Here is a 14,944-nt window from a genome sequence, read left to right as displayed (position 1 = left end):
AGAGAGATTGAAGTGTTCTCCAACTGGTTTTTGAATGTTATAATTCTTGACGTCTGATTTGTGTCCATTCATTCTTTTACGTAGAGACTGTCCAGTTTGGCCAACGTACATGGCAGAGGGGCATTGCTGGCACATGATGGCATATATCACATTGGTAGATGCACAGGTGAACGAGCCTATGATAGTGTGGCTGATGTGATTAGGCCCTATGATGATATCCCCTGAATAGATATGTGGACAGAGTTGGCAACGGGCTTTGTTGCAAGGATAGGTTCCTGGGTTAGTGGTTCTGTTGTGTGGTGTGTGGTTGCTGGTGAGTATTTGCTTCAGATTGGGGGGCTGTCTGTAAGCAAGACTGGCCTGTCTCCCAGGATCTGTGAGAGTGATGGGTCGTCCTTCAGGATAGGTTGTAGATCCTTGATGATGCGTTGGAGAGGTTTTAGTTGGGGGCTGAAGGTGATGGCTAGTGGCGTTCTGTTGTTTTCTTTCTTGGGCCTGTCCTGTAGTAGGTGACTTCTGGGTACTCTTCTGGCTCTGTCAATCTGTTTCTTCACTTCAGCAGGTGGGTATTGTAGTTGTAGGAATGCATGATAGAGATCTTGTAGGTGTTTGTCTCTGTCTGAGGGGTTGGAGCAAATGCGGTTATATCGTAGAGCTTGGCTGTAGACAATGGATCGAGTGGTATGATCTGGATGAAAGCTAGAGGCATGTAGGTAGGAGTAGCGGTCAGTAGGTTTCCGATATAGGGTGGTGTTTATGTGACCATCGCTTCTTAGCACCGTAGTGTCCAGGAAGTGGATCTCTTGTGTGGACTGGTCCAGGCTGAAGTTGATGGTGGGATGGAAATTGTTGAAATCATGGTGGAATTCCTCAAGGGCTTCTAAGGTTCAGTTGCACTTGGCTAGTTTCTTACTCCTCTAGTGGATTAATTAGTTAACGTTTGTAAAAATGGGAAAGCATAATTGACAGTCTGGAAGAATACACAGAACAGGTACAGCACAGCCATTGATAATGTGATTATTTCCCCATATAACCTACTGTGTGCTGCTACCTAGTTCTGCAAGTATCACCTCTGAAAATGAGTTAATTCTTCATGAACATTTGGTCTTAGACCTTTCCACTAACAACTGGATTGGGACTACCAACTCATTTCACATAGGTCAGCGAATAGCTATGAGACACTAATGACATTAGGAGGCTCGTCACCTGCTCTAGATTTAAATTATTCGCCTAGAAGTGATAATATCTGTGACCTTGATGTGGTTTTGAATATAGAGAAGGGGGAAACCATCAGTGGTTCACAGGAATTTAGTTGCTTGATTCCCATTCTTGCCAATGGCAGTCGCATACCCAAGGGTTCGTCTACATTGCATGCTGCTTTTGGTGATGCGTTGTGCGTATGTATATCCCCTAGCACAGGTATAAACAGCAGTGTAGACTGTGAGGCATGGCTTAGGTAGGTAAAGACACCCCGGAAGGGTGTGGGTATGTACTCGAGTACATATCCTACACAGCTCTCTACTTGCCCAAGCTGTGCCTCCCTGTCAACATTGCTATTTTTAGCAATGTAGTGTCCAACTGCCTCTCTGCTGACTCCCTGTAGCTGGAGCAGGAAAAGATTCTGGCAGTGGGGAAAGGCTCTGGTAGGGACGAAGCAGTGGGGAAAGTTTTAGCCTTTCCCAGTTTGACTACCCCATCCCCCCTTTCCAGATCCTTTCCTCGCCACAGTGAAAGGCTTCTGCAGCAGGCTGCTGCTGAAGCCATCCTCTGCCACCTCCCCAGTGCTAGAGACTTTCACTGACATGGGTAGTTACACAGTGCAATGTGAACACAGATTGCTTTTCATTGCTGCACTATACATCTCTGCCAGTAGTGTGCAGTGTAGGTGTACTCTGAGTATCTGTGCACGACTTTGAAAATGCTAAATTTTTGAATAGCAGTCTAACTAATGTGCCTGCTTATATTGTAAATTTCCTGCTACTTTCCCTTTTGCTTACAGCTGTTGTGTCAATGTGTTCTCTCTCTGACCACAGCTAATGAAGAATTCAGTGGAGAAGGCCTGGAATGTATGCCGATCAATTTTTTTTAATTTGGATATTAACTATATCTTACTGTCCTAAACTGTTGAAAGTAAACTATTCCAGCCTTCTCCTGTGCTCTTCAGTTTGGTGTCTTTTCAGCAACTGTTGTAGTTATGGAACTAAAGATTTATTGGTTTCTAGTTTGGTAAGTTCTGTATATCCCTTATATGTGCCAAAGATGTGTATTCCTGTTACTAGGGTTTAAATATTTCCTCTCTCTCTTTTTTTATAGGCTTCTGTTGAAGGAATGAAGCTTTAAAAAGGAACTTACAAAATAAGAAAATGGGCGCAAACAGTAGCAGCATTTGTGAGCTCCCAGAAAATGAGTACTTAAAAAGATTATCGGGAGCCGAAGCTGTCTCTGAGAATGACCCATTCTGGAATCAGCTGCTTTCTTTTAGCTTTACTGCCCCAACAAGCAGGTAGGAGGATGCTTGCTGAAGGACTGAACATTTGTGACAAATACATTAGCAATGGTGCCTAATAACTCTGAATGCAAAATAGACTTATTTTTCTTCTCTTTTGTGGAGATAGGTATGTGGAAAGTTCACCTGAGCGTGGGCTGTTGGAGTACCATTCTATCATATTCTCTCATTCTTGCAGCTTCTTTTCCGCCTCATTGCAGCTCCTTTCTCCTCACAACCAAGAAAGGTCAGCAATAGGTCTATAATGCTGTTTGTCTAAATAGGTCGCTGGAAATACTGAAGAACAACAGAAGGTGCCCCCTTTACAGGACCTATAGCTTCCAGCTCTAGCAAGTTAAAGCAGTGATGAAGTTATGGGTTAATCCTGCCATTGCTGAGCCCCTTAAACTCCCATTGAATTTAATGGGAGCTGAGATATTCAGCATCTCAGGTGATTGGGCTGTAAGTTTTACTGGATAGGGTCCCTTATAGCTTATGTTCTTGTGACATACCAGGATATAATCCAGACTAATGAGTAGCTGTATCACCCTGGTCCTGTAGCCTGGTGGGGAGCCCTTTACAATGCTTTGCTGCTGTAGCCTCCAACCTGGACTGCTCACAAATGGTCTCCAGCATGTAAGTCTCTCCCAGCTATGTCTGTGTGTGTGTTCCAGCCAGCCAGCCATAACTAGGCTCTTACCAGCCTTAGTTATGCTGTAGGGTGACCCCATCACAGCCCCGGTCCTGGATTTCCCCCCAGAGATGTATGTCCTATACTGCCCAGCTCTCTCCTGGGTGGTATAAATAACTGAGTCTGTTATTCATGTAAAGGAATAATATGCACACAACTTGTTATCCCAAATGGAGTTACCCAGACACTTTAACTTGAACACGCTGGATTAGATAAAACTGTAAAAGTAATTAAATACAAAGAGGGAGATTTTAAGTGACTACAAATAATGACAGGTTTCAGAGTAGCAGCCGTGTTAGTCTGTATTTGTAAAAAGAAAAGGAGTACTTGTGGCACCTTAGAGACTAACAAATTTATTAGAGCATAAGCTTTCGTGAGCTACAGCTCACTTCATCGGATGCGTAGTATTAAAAGTGAACCCAGCCCTTTGGGTTCACATTTAGCCCCCAAGACAAGGCCAATTGCTTTTTGTCGTCTTTCCATTTCTTTCTGCCTATTTTTAAGCATGTTTTTACCAATGCAACAGGTAATACTTGAATGACAATTACTGAAAAGATTGTCAGATCTCCACAAATATAAAAAATTTTGTCATATAGTTGTCTAACTCCATCTCAATCATACCATTGATCAGACACTTTCCTGGCTTCCTTCTGCAGAAGAGAAGATGTTTGAGTAGCTACCAAAGCCAGTTTCCTGTCATACTCAGTCCAGTGGAACACAATCTTATTTCATGCTTTTCTGCTTATTTCTATAAACTTCTTGTGCTTGTATACAAATGCTGGAAGTCTAAATATTAAGATGGGTGAACTTGAGTGCCTTGTATTAAATGAGGATATTGGTGTAATAGGCATCTCAGAAACTTGGTGGAATAAAGATAATCAATGGGACACAGTAATACCCGGGTACAAAATGTATCAGAAGAACAGAACAGGCTGTGCTGGGTGGGGGAGTGGCACTATATGTGAAAGAAAGCATAGAATCAAATGAATTAAAAAACCTTAAATGAACCAAACTGTACCGTAGAATCTCTATGGATAGTAATTCCATGCTTGAATAATAAGAATATAGCAGTAGGGATATACTGCCGACCACCTGACCAGGATGGTGATAGTGACTGAAATCCTCAGGTTGATTAGAGAGGCTATAAAAATAAAAAAACTCAATAATAGTGGGGGATTTCCACTATCCCCATATTGACTGGGTACATGTCACCTTGAGATGGGATGCAGAGATAAAGTTTCTCAACACCTTAAATGATGGCGGCATGGAGCAGATAGTCCTGGAAACCAAAAGAGGAGAGGCAATTCTTGATTTAGTCCTAAGTGGAGCACAGCATCTGATCCAAGAGGTGAATATAGCTGAACTGCTTGGTAATAGTGACCATAATATAATAAAATTTAATATCCTTGTGTGTTTGTGGATGAGGAGGGAAACCAATGCAGCCCACCACAGTAGCATTTAACTTCAGAAAGGGGAACTACATAAAAATGAGGAAGTAGGTGAAACAGAAATTAAAAGTTACAGTGCCAAAAGTGAAATCCCTGCAAGCTACATGGAAACGTTTTAAAAACACCATAATAGAGACTCAATTTAAATGTACACCCCAAAGTAAAAAACATAATGAGAGAACAAAAAAAGTGCCACTGTGGCTAAACAACAAAGTAATAGAAGCCGTTAAAAAAAGTGGAAGTTAAATCCTTTTGAGGAAAATAGAAAGGAGCATAAACTCTGGCAACTGAAGTGTAAAAGTAAAAGTATAATTAGGAAGGCCAAAAAAGAATTTGAAGAACAGCAAGCCAAAGACTCAAAAATTTAAAGCAAAAATTTTGTTTTAAGTACATCAGAAGCAGGAACCTGGTAAGCAACCAATGGGACCACTGGACTATTGATATGCTAAAGGAGCACTTGAGGACGATAAGGCCATTACAGAGAAACTAAATGAATTCTTTGCATCAGTCCTCACAGCTGAGCATGTGAAGGAAATTACCAAACCTGAGCCATTCTTTTTGAGTGACAAGTCTGAGGAACTGCTCCGGATTGAGGTCTCATTAGAGGAGGTTTCGGAACAAATTGATAAATTAAATAGAAATAAGTCACCAGGACCTGATGGTATTCATCCAAGAGTTCTGAAGGAACTCGTATGTGAAATTGCAGAACTACTAACTGTGGTATGTAATCTGTCACTTAAATCAGCATCTGAACCAAATGACTGGAGGATAGCTAATGTGATATCAATCTTTTAAAAAGGCTCCGAAGGTGATCCCGGCAATTACAGGCTGGTAAGCCCAACTTCAGTACCAGGCAAATTGATTGAAACTATAGTAAAGAACAGAATTATCAGACACATAGATGAATGTGGTTTGTCCGGGAAGAGTCAAAACAAGGTTTTTGTAAAGGGAAATCATGCCTCACCAATCTACTAGAATTTTTCAAGGGGGGGTCAACAAGAATGTGGCCAAGGGGGATCCAGTGGATGTAGTGTACTTCGATTTTCAGAAAGCCTTTGACAAGTTCCCTTACCCAAGGCTCTTAAGCAATGTAAGCTGTCATGGGATAAGAGGAAAGGTCTTCTCCTGGATGAGTAACTGGTTAAAAGATAGGAAACAAAGGGTAAAAATAAATGGTCAGTTTTCAGAATGGAGAGAGGTCAATAGTCGTGTCTCCCAGGTGTCTGTATCGGGACCAGTACTGTTCAACATATTCATAAATGATCTGGAAAAAGAGTGAGGTAGCAAAATTTGCAGATAATACAGAACTACTCAAGATAGTTAAATCCAAAGCAGACTGAAGAGTTCCAAAGGAATCTCACAAAACTGGGTGACTGGGCAACAAAATGGCAGATGAAATTCAATGTTGATAAATGCAAAGTAATGCACATTGGAAAACATAATCCCAACTCTACATATAAAATGGTGGCGTCTAAATTAGCTGTTACCACTTAAGAAAGAGATCTTGGATTCATTGTGGATACTTTTCTGAAAACATCCACTCAATGTGCAACAGCAGTCAAAAAATCTAACAATGTTGGGAATCATTAAGAAAGGGATAGATAAGAAGACAAAAAATTTTATATTGCCTCTATATAAATCCATGATATGCCTACATCTTAAATATTGCATGCAGATCTGGTCTCCCCATCTCAAAAAAGATGTATTGGAATTTGAAAAGGTACAGAAAAGGGAGGGGGAATGATTTGGGGTATGGAACAGCTTCCAAAAAGGAGAGCTTAATAATACTGGGACTTTTCAGCTTGGAAAGGAGATGATTGAGGGGTGACATAATAGAGGTCTATAAAATCATGACCGGTGTGGAGAAAGTAAAGAAGGACGTGTTATTTACTCCTTCTCATAACACAAGAACTAGAGAGCACCAAATGAAATTAATAGACAGGTTTAAAAGAAACAAAAGGAAGTATTTCTTCACACAATACACAGTCAAGCTGTGGAACTCTTTGCCAGAGGATGTTGTGAAGGCCAAGACTATAACAGGGTTAAAAAAGAACTAGATAAATTAATGGATAGATCCATCAGTGGCTGTTAGCCAGGATGGGCAGGGATAATGTCCCTAGCTTCTGTTTGCTAGAAGCTGGGAATGGGCGACGGGATGGATCACTTGATGATTACCTGTTCTGTTCATTCCCTCTGGGGCACCTGGCATTGGCCACTGTTGGAAGACAGGATACTGAGCTAGATGGACCATTGGTCTGACCCAGTATGGCCATGTTTATGTTCTTGCTTTTTCCTCAGTAATGATTAATCTGGGTAGATTATTAGTGCACTGTCATAAATTTGGTTATTCTTCTTGGAAGATTTTAATAACGATGTACTCAACATAGGATGCATGTGGTCTAGATTCTCCTTGAAGGTGTCTTACTTTATGTCACTTTAAGGGTGAGAGGAGGGCCTGAAAGCTATGTGCCAGCCTCACAGAACAATCGTGCAGCCGGACCGCCTCTTCCACCGTTTCTGGGGTAATACAGTCTAGCTACCTGGTAGTGGGAATTTGTGCAGCATTTTCCGAACTTTTTTGGGGTAACTTTGTCCATCTGCCACTTAACCAAGGCTCTCACTATACCCATCTTCTGCATCATTGCATCTGCCCTCCTCCTCCATCCCCTCCCACGGGCTCCATTTTCTCCATCCTTGTTATCATCATCCCACTAAAATTCCCAAGAGTTCTATCTACACTTCTCTCACCAGCTCAAATCCAGATTCCACATTCACAGCCTTCTCAGCATCCACCTCCTTACCGCTGATGACATTTGCCACAACTCCACCCTTTCCACCTCCCACCCCTTTCCTCATCACCATCCTTCCCCCTCATGTCACCATTCCTAACCCCATGCTCATCTTCCCACTTTCTTTTCCCTTTCTCTTGCTGTCTCTGGAATGCCTGCTCATCTCTAAAGAGATCTCCATTATCCATGATGTCATCTTTCTCCCTCGAGTTCCTGACTCTCAGAGACCTGGATCCCTTTTGTTTTGTCTGACATTGCCTCTACAGCTTCCTTCTTACGAAGGCCTGTTCTTCTCTCACATTGCCTGTATTGGATTGGACTTGCTGCTTCCAACCCCTTCCTCCTCTTGAACAGCACTGCCTCTGACTCGTCTTTCGTACCTCTCCATGTTGCTGTCATCTTTTGTCCACTCAGCTCTGCCCACTGATCCTCTTGTTTTTGGTTCCTGTCTCTCTCTTCCTCGCATCACAATCTCACGTGCATATTCTCTGTAACTTCCATGTTGATGACCCATCCAGCTCCCTGTAGTTGCACGTTTCCTTGTCCTCACCTCTTCATTCGACCTGGCTCAACTCTCCTGGTCACCCAAAGGGCCCTTCACTTGACTTGGTCTTGTCAAGCATTGCTCTGTCCCTGATTTCTCTGTTTCTGAGCTTGAAGATAGCAGGCTCTCTCTTAATTAGTGGAAGCATTGTCTGCTACAAAGAAGTCATGCATTCTTTAGTGATCTGAAGCAGCTACATCCAAACTATTTTATTGGCTATGCTGAGTGCACCAAACGGTCTGCAGTCTAAGATGACACATTTAGCTTTTACATGTTTTCACTGAAAACATGTGCTGTATCCATTCTGGACTAATGTTTTCTGTCATTTTAAAAATACTTCTTTAATAAGGAGCTATTTTTCAAGTGAATTGTAGAGAGAGTTTTGCTAATCTTAAAATCTTAAATTTTAAACATGAATGACAGACTGAATAAAGATGGGAAGATATTATGTTAGAAACTTTAGTAAAATATGGATATGATGTTACATCAGTCCAACCTTTATTTACCGTAGCTTTTAGGTGGCTGTAAACTTGATGTTCCAAGGACTGGGTATAAGACAGGTACGGGGTGCCTATTTGGAATTTTCAGTAGGGTTTCTTACAGTTAGCAGGTGGATTGAGCCTCATGCATGGGTGTAGGTGACAGTTCAGCCAACTGGGAGATGGATCATCTCAAAAGGTATTTGGTATGTGGGAGCTGGTCTGCAAGTGGATGTTCAGATGAGAAAAATGGAGGTAATTAACATCCTGGAGGCTTGTTATTAGGCTCTTACCTAGAAAGATAAGGGAATGTTCTGTCTTCTGGGGAGAGGAGGGTTGGATGGGGGAATATTCAGGAGCCTAATAGAGGATCTAAAGGAGGGATATGAAGGGGTTGGTTTGCTTGTAGATGATCATAAGGGTTTGGTAGGCGGGAAGCATAGTGAGAAGGAAGAATAAAGTTGTGACAAACTCACTTCTGTACTTTCTTGGTGCAATTGACTGAGGAAAAGGATACTTGTTTTCTAAGTATTAAGGGCTATGTACATAGTGTTAAAATTATATTGTGGCTTTTTAGTGTATTGTTTAATATTTTGAAAATATTAAACAGTATACTGATTGATGGAGAAATGTTTGGGTTGTTTTTTTGTCTTGAGGAAAGTCTGTCTCTTGGGTCTATTCAGCAACCTTTACTTGAGTGAGTTTCACAGTATCAGGCCCTATAAATGTTTTGGTTCTGTATAAAAATCTGGAGTGTTCAAGATCAGGAATGAAAACTGGTGTGAAGAATTCAGTGTACTGAACACCAGATGGTGCTCTTGCATGACAACTGGAATAGATATGTATTTTTAGAGACATAGTACTGTCTTCTATGTGGCTTAATAATTAGGAGAAAACATGAATGTTTCTAATTAAGCTGTGCCTAAGAAGTTTTACTGTTTTACAAATGGTGTCAAACATTGCTCCCTGCATACCACCTTGAACCAGTGGCTGAGCTGGATGATCTTTGCTCACATGAGCAAAATAAGAGTTCAATACTCATTGTAAAAAAGCAAGGTCAACCTTGTTAAGAAATCAGGTGTTAACCATGCTTTATTACAGGGGATATTAAATATGGCTATTCCTGTTCACCCCAGGGATAGCACTGTCACCAGGAAAAGGCAGGTCTATGTGATCGGGGACTCTTTATTGAGAAGAATAGACAGGCCTGTAACTAGAGCTGATCCTGAGAATAGAAGGGTGTGCTGTCTTCCGGGTGCTAAGATAAGGGATGTAGACCTGAGGTTGAAAAGGATCCTCAAGGGAGCGGGAAAGAATCCCCTAATTATCCTTCATGTGGGAACAAATGATACAGCCAGATTCTCGCTGGAAAGTGTCAAGGGAGACTATGCTAGGCTGGGGAAGACGCTTAAGGAAATTGAGGCTCAGGTGATCTTTAGCGGGATCCTTCCTGTTCCTAGAGAAGGGCAACAAAGGTGTGACAAGATTATGACTGTCAACAGATGGCTTAGGCAGTGGTGCTATAAGGAGGGCTTTGGGATGTATGGCCACTGGGAGGCATTCACGGACAGAGGTCAGTTCTCTCGGGATGGACTTCATCTGAGTAGGGAAGGAAATAGACTTCTAGGATCGAGGCTGGCACAACTGATAAAGAGAGCTTTAAACTAGGAATTGGGGGGAGATGGATGGGAGATGTCCGGAAAATCTCCACGACAGATTTTAGCATTGAGAGGGAAGAAGATGAAGTAAGAAAGGATACAGCCATGGGTAGGAGAATGTATATAAGGAGCGAGGGCGGTGTGGATACTAGTCTAATAGGTTATAATGGCTGTAGAATGACTGTGCCTAATAGGGTACAAAATGTGAGCGAGGCCAAACAGCAAAAATTAAGATGTTTATACACCAATGCGAGGAGTCTAGGTAACAAAATGGAGGAACTAGAGCTACTGGTGCAGGAAGTGAAACCAGACATTATAGGGATAACAGAAACATGGTGGAATAGTAGTCATGACTGGACTACAGGTATTGAAGGGTATGTGCTGTTTAGGAAAGACAGAAACAAAGGTAAAGGGGGTGGAGTAGCATTGTATATCAACGATGAGTTAGAATGTAAAGAAATAAGAAGCGATGCAATGGATAAGACAGAGTCTGTCTGGGCAAAAATTACATTGGGGAAGAAAACTAGTAAAGCCTCTCCTATGATAGTGCTTGGGGTGTGCTATAGACCTCCGGGATCTAATTTGGTTATGGATAGAGCCCTTTTTTATGTCTTTAATAAAGTAAATACTAATGGAAACTGCGTGATCATGGGAGACTTTAACTTCCCAGATATAGACTGGAGGACCAGTGCTAGTAATAATAATAGGGCTCAGATTTTCCTAGATGCGATAGCTGATGGATTCCTTCAACAAGTAGTTGCTGAACCGACTAGAGGGGATGCCATTTTAGATTTAATTTTGGTGAGTAGCGAGGACCTCATAGAAGAAATGGTTGTAGGGGACAATCTTGGCTCAAGTGATCATGAGCTAATTCAGTTCAAACTAAATGGAAGGATTAACAAAAATAAATCTGCAACTAGGGTTTTTGATTTCAAAAGGGCTGACTTTCAAAAATTAAGGCAATTAGTTAGGGAAGTGGATTGGACTGAAGAACTTATGGATCTAAAGGCAGTTGAGGCCTGGGATTACTTTAAATCAAAACTGCAGAAGCTATCGGAAGCCTGTATCCCAAGAAAGGGGAAAAAATTCATAGGAAGGAGTTGTAGACCAAGCTGGATGAGCAAGCATCTTAGAGAGGTGATTATGAAGAAGCAGAAAGCATACAGGGAGTGGAAGATGGGAGGGATCAGCAAGGAAACCTACCTAATTGAGGTCAGAAGATGTAGGGATAAAGTCAGAGAGGCTAAAAGTCGAGTAGAGTTGGACCTTGCAAAGGGAATTAAAACCAATAGTAAAAGGTTCTATAGCCATATAAATAAGAAGAAAACTAAGAAGGAAGAAGTGGGGCCGCTTAACACTGAGGATGGAGCGGAGGTTAAAGATAATCTAGGCATGGCCCAATATCTAAACAAATACTTTGCCTCAGTCTTTAATAAGGCTAAAGAGGATCTTGGGGACAATGGTAGCATGACAAATGGGAAGGAGGATATAGAGGTAGATATTACCATATCAGAGGTAGAAGCGAAACTGAAACAGCTTAATGGGACTAAATCGGGGGGCCCAGATAATCTTCATCCAAGAATATTAAAGGAATTGGCACCTGAAATTGCAAGCCCATTAGCAAGAATTTTTAATGAATCTGTAAACTCAGGAATAGTACCGAATGATTGGAGAATTGCTAATATAGTTCCTATTTTTAAGAAAGGAAAAAAAAGTGATCCAGGTAACTACAGGCCAGTTAGTTTGACATCTGTAGTATGCAAGGTCCTGGAAAAAATTTTGAAGGAGAAATTAGTTAAGGACATTGAAGTCAATGGTAAATGGGACAAAATACAACATGGTTTTACAAAAGGTAGATCGTGCCAAACCAACCTAATCTCCTTTTTTGAAAAAGTAACAGATTTTTTAGATAAAGGAAATGCAGTGGATCTAATTTACCTAGATTTCAGTAAGGCATTTGATACCGTGCCACATGGGGAATTATTAGTTAAATTGGAGAAGATGGGGATCAATATGAACATCAGAAGGTGGATAAGGAATTGGTTAAAGGGGAGACTGCAACGGGTCCTACTGAAAGGCGAACTGTCAGGTTGGAGGGAGGTTACCAGTGGAGTTCCTCAGGGATCGGTTTTGGGACCAATCTTATTTAATCTTTTTGTTACTGGCCTTGGCACAAAAAGTGGGAGTGTGCTAATAAAGTTTGCAGATGATACAAAGCTGGGAGGTATTGCCAATTCGGAGAAGGATCGGGATATTATACAGGTGGATCTGGATGACCTTGTAAACTGGAGTAATAGTAATAGGATGAAATTTAATAGTGAGAAGTGTAAGGTTATGCATTTAGGGATTAATAACAAGAATTTTAGTTATAAGCTGGGGACGCATCAATTAGAAGTAACGGAAGAGGAGAAGGACCTTGGAGTATTGGTTGATCATAGGATGACTATGAGCTGCCAATGTGATATGGCTGTGAAAAAAGCTAATGCGGTTTTGGGATGCATCAGGAGAGGCATTTCCAGTAGGGATAAGGAGGTTTTAGTACCATTATACAAGGCACTGGTGAGACCTCACCTAGAATACTGTGTGCAGTTCTGGTCTCCCATGTTTAAAACGGATGAATTCAAACTGGAGCAGGTACAGAGAAGGGCTACTAGGATGATCCGAGGAATGGAAAACTTGTCTTATGAAAGGAGACTTAAGGAGCTTGGCTTGTTTAGCCTAACTAAAAGAAGGTTGAGGGGAGATATGATTTCTCTCTATAAATATATCAGAGGGATGAATATAGGAGAGGGAGAGGAATTATTTAAGCTCAGCACCAATGTGGACACAAGAACAAATGGGTATAAACTGGCCACCAGGAAGTTTAGACTTGAAATCAGACGAAGGTTTTTAACCATCAGAGGAGTGAAGTTTTGGAATAACCTTCCAAGGGAAGCAGTGGGGGCAAAAGATCTATCTGGTTTTAAGATTCTACTCGATAAGTTTATGGAGGAGATGGTATGATGGGATAATGGGATTTTGGTAAGTAACTGATCTTTAAATATTCAGGGTAAATAGGCCAAATCCCCTGAGATGGGATATTAGATGGATGGGATCTGAGTTACTATAGAAAATTCTTTCCTGGGTATCTGGTGAATCTTGCCCATATGCTCAGGGTTTAGCTGATTGCCATATTTGGGGTCGGGAAGGAATTTTCCTCCAGGGCAGATTGGAGAGGCCCTGGAGGTTTTTCGCCTTCCTCTGTAGCATGGGGCATGGTTGACTGGAGGGAGGCTTCTCTGCTCCTTGAAGTTTTGAACCATGATTTGAGGACTTCAATAGCTCAGACATGGGTGAGGTTTTTCATAGGAGTGGTGGGTGACATTCTGTGGCCTGCGCTGTGCAGGAGGTCGGACTAGATGATCAGAGTGGTCCCTTCTGACCTTAGTATCTATGAATCTATGGATCAGTCATTTTAAACAATGGCTTGAAGGGGTCAGGTTTGTCACTTGTCAAACATGGCAGAATTTTTTTTAGTTAATTCTAGAATTATACCTCTTTGTAGTCTCTTGCAGAATTGGATGGTTTATCAGTAGATGCTAGTTTTCAGGTTTTAATGAAAACCATATCAATGCTAAGTTGGGGTAACTGATGGTGACTCTTCAAGGGGATAGTTTTCATAAGTGGTGTTGGATTAAATTGAGCAAGCTCTTACAAAGTTAAGGTGGATGCCATCTCCTATGAGGACGTATATGTCATGTTAGCTTTGGCTTTTTAAGTTTAGTCCTCTAGCTCAGTGGTTCTCAAAGCCGGTCTGTTGCTTGTTCAGGGAAAGCCTGTGGCGGGCCAGGCTGGTTTGTTTACCTGCTGCGTCCACAGGTTCGGCTAATCACGGCTCCCGCTGCCTGGGGGAAGCGGTGCGGGCCAAGGGACGTGCTGGCCGCCCTTCCCGATTCTACATCCTTATTTTTGAGGAGCTCTAATACCTCTGTTTGCAGTCAGGCTGTGGGTATTCATCAGGCAGACTCTCCTCAGGCTACAGAAGTGCCTTTTCTTTATCCCATGAAATTCCCCTAGTTTCAGTCGCCTTGTCCATATACATCATGATAGTCTTTAATTACATGATCTACATGTGATGTTTTTCCTACCGGATTCCTGGCTCATTCAGTTCACAGGATGGACACACAGGGGGGCTGAATTAAGGTTACACATGCAGCTATAAATTTGGCATTTCCTAACTTTCAGTTGCTTGACTTATCAGCCTAAATAATGTTTTTGTATGCAGAAGAACTGTTAACAATCTGTAGGCCTTTATCTAGCTTTGCCTGGTTTTAGGCCCAGAGCCAGGGGACATGACATGTGATGTGTGAGCCTTGCTCTCAAATCAGGCAGAGCAGTGCATTGCTGAGGGGAATGTGATCTCATTCTGAGGACTGTTGTTAGTTACAATGCTTTCATGATGGAAAACTAAAACAGAACTAATTAAAGCAGAACTTGCTGAAAATCATATGCTTAATATTTACCGTTCCACTTTGTTCTTTCCCTTGAGTTTTAGAAATGGCTGGTTGAAGAATAGTGTGCATGATTCTTTAATGGAAAGACATAAAATGAACAGCTTTTATGTTGCCTTAATATGGTGCATTTTTAAAATTGGTACAATAAATTATATGCAGCTTTTCATTCGATGTCTTTCTTATGAATAGTCCATTAAAGTTAGCATTCCCACAGTATGAATTTAGTGAATGGACTGATTCTTCTCTGTTTTGTGAATGATGGCAAGGGAAAAGCTTTGCTTAGTCAAGGGAAAAAGGACCAAGGCGGCTACAACAACACTGCATAAGGGAAAAAGCTGTCAGGAAAGCTTCCTCTCC

General features: G+C 41.6%; 1 protein-coding gene across 3 annotated transcripts in view; it reads left to right on the top strand.

The window, feature by feature from the left end:
• The window catches only part of DYM (dymeclin), a 389,914-nt gene that overhangs the window by 26,158 nt on the left and 348,812 nt on the right, over positions 1 to 14,944 (top strand). For all 3 annotated transcript variants that reach the window (XR_006281709.1, XM_038401598.2, XM_043515244.1), the window contains exon 3: positions 2,314 to 2,503. Coding sequence is in view for 2 of the 3 variants with exons in the window: in XM_038401598.2 (XP_038257526.1) it covers positions 2,364 to 2,503 (140 nt within the window). In the remaining variant the exon portion in view is untranslated. The remainder of the gene's footprint in view (positions 1 to 2,313; positions 2,504 to 14,944) is intronic.

The sequence above is a fragment of the Dermochelys coriacea genome, chromosome 5, assembly GCF_009764565.3.
Source record: "Dermochelys coriacea isolate rDerCor1 chromosome 5, rDerCor1.pri.v4, whole genome shotgun sequence".
NCBI lineage: Eukaryota > Metazoa > Chordata > Testudines > Dermochelyidae > Dermochelys > Dermochelys coriacea.
The sequence above is the reverse complement of the archived record's forward strand: the minus strand, read 5'-3'. Positions and strand labels throughout refer to the sequence as shown.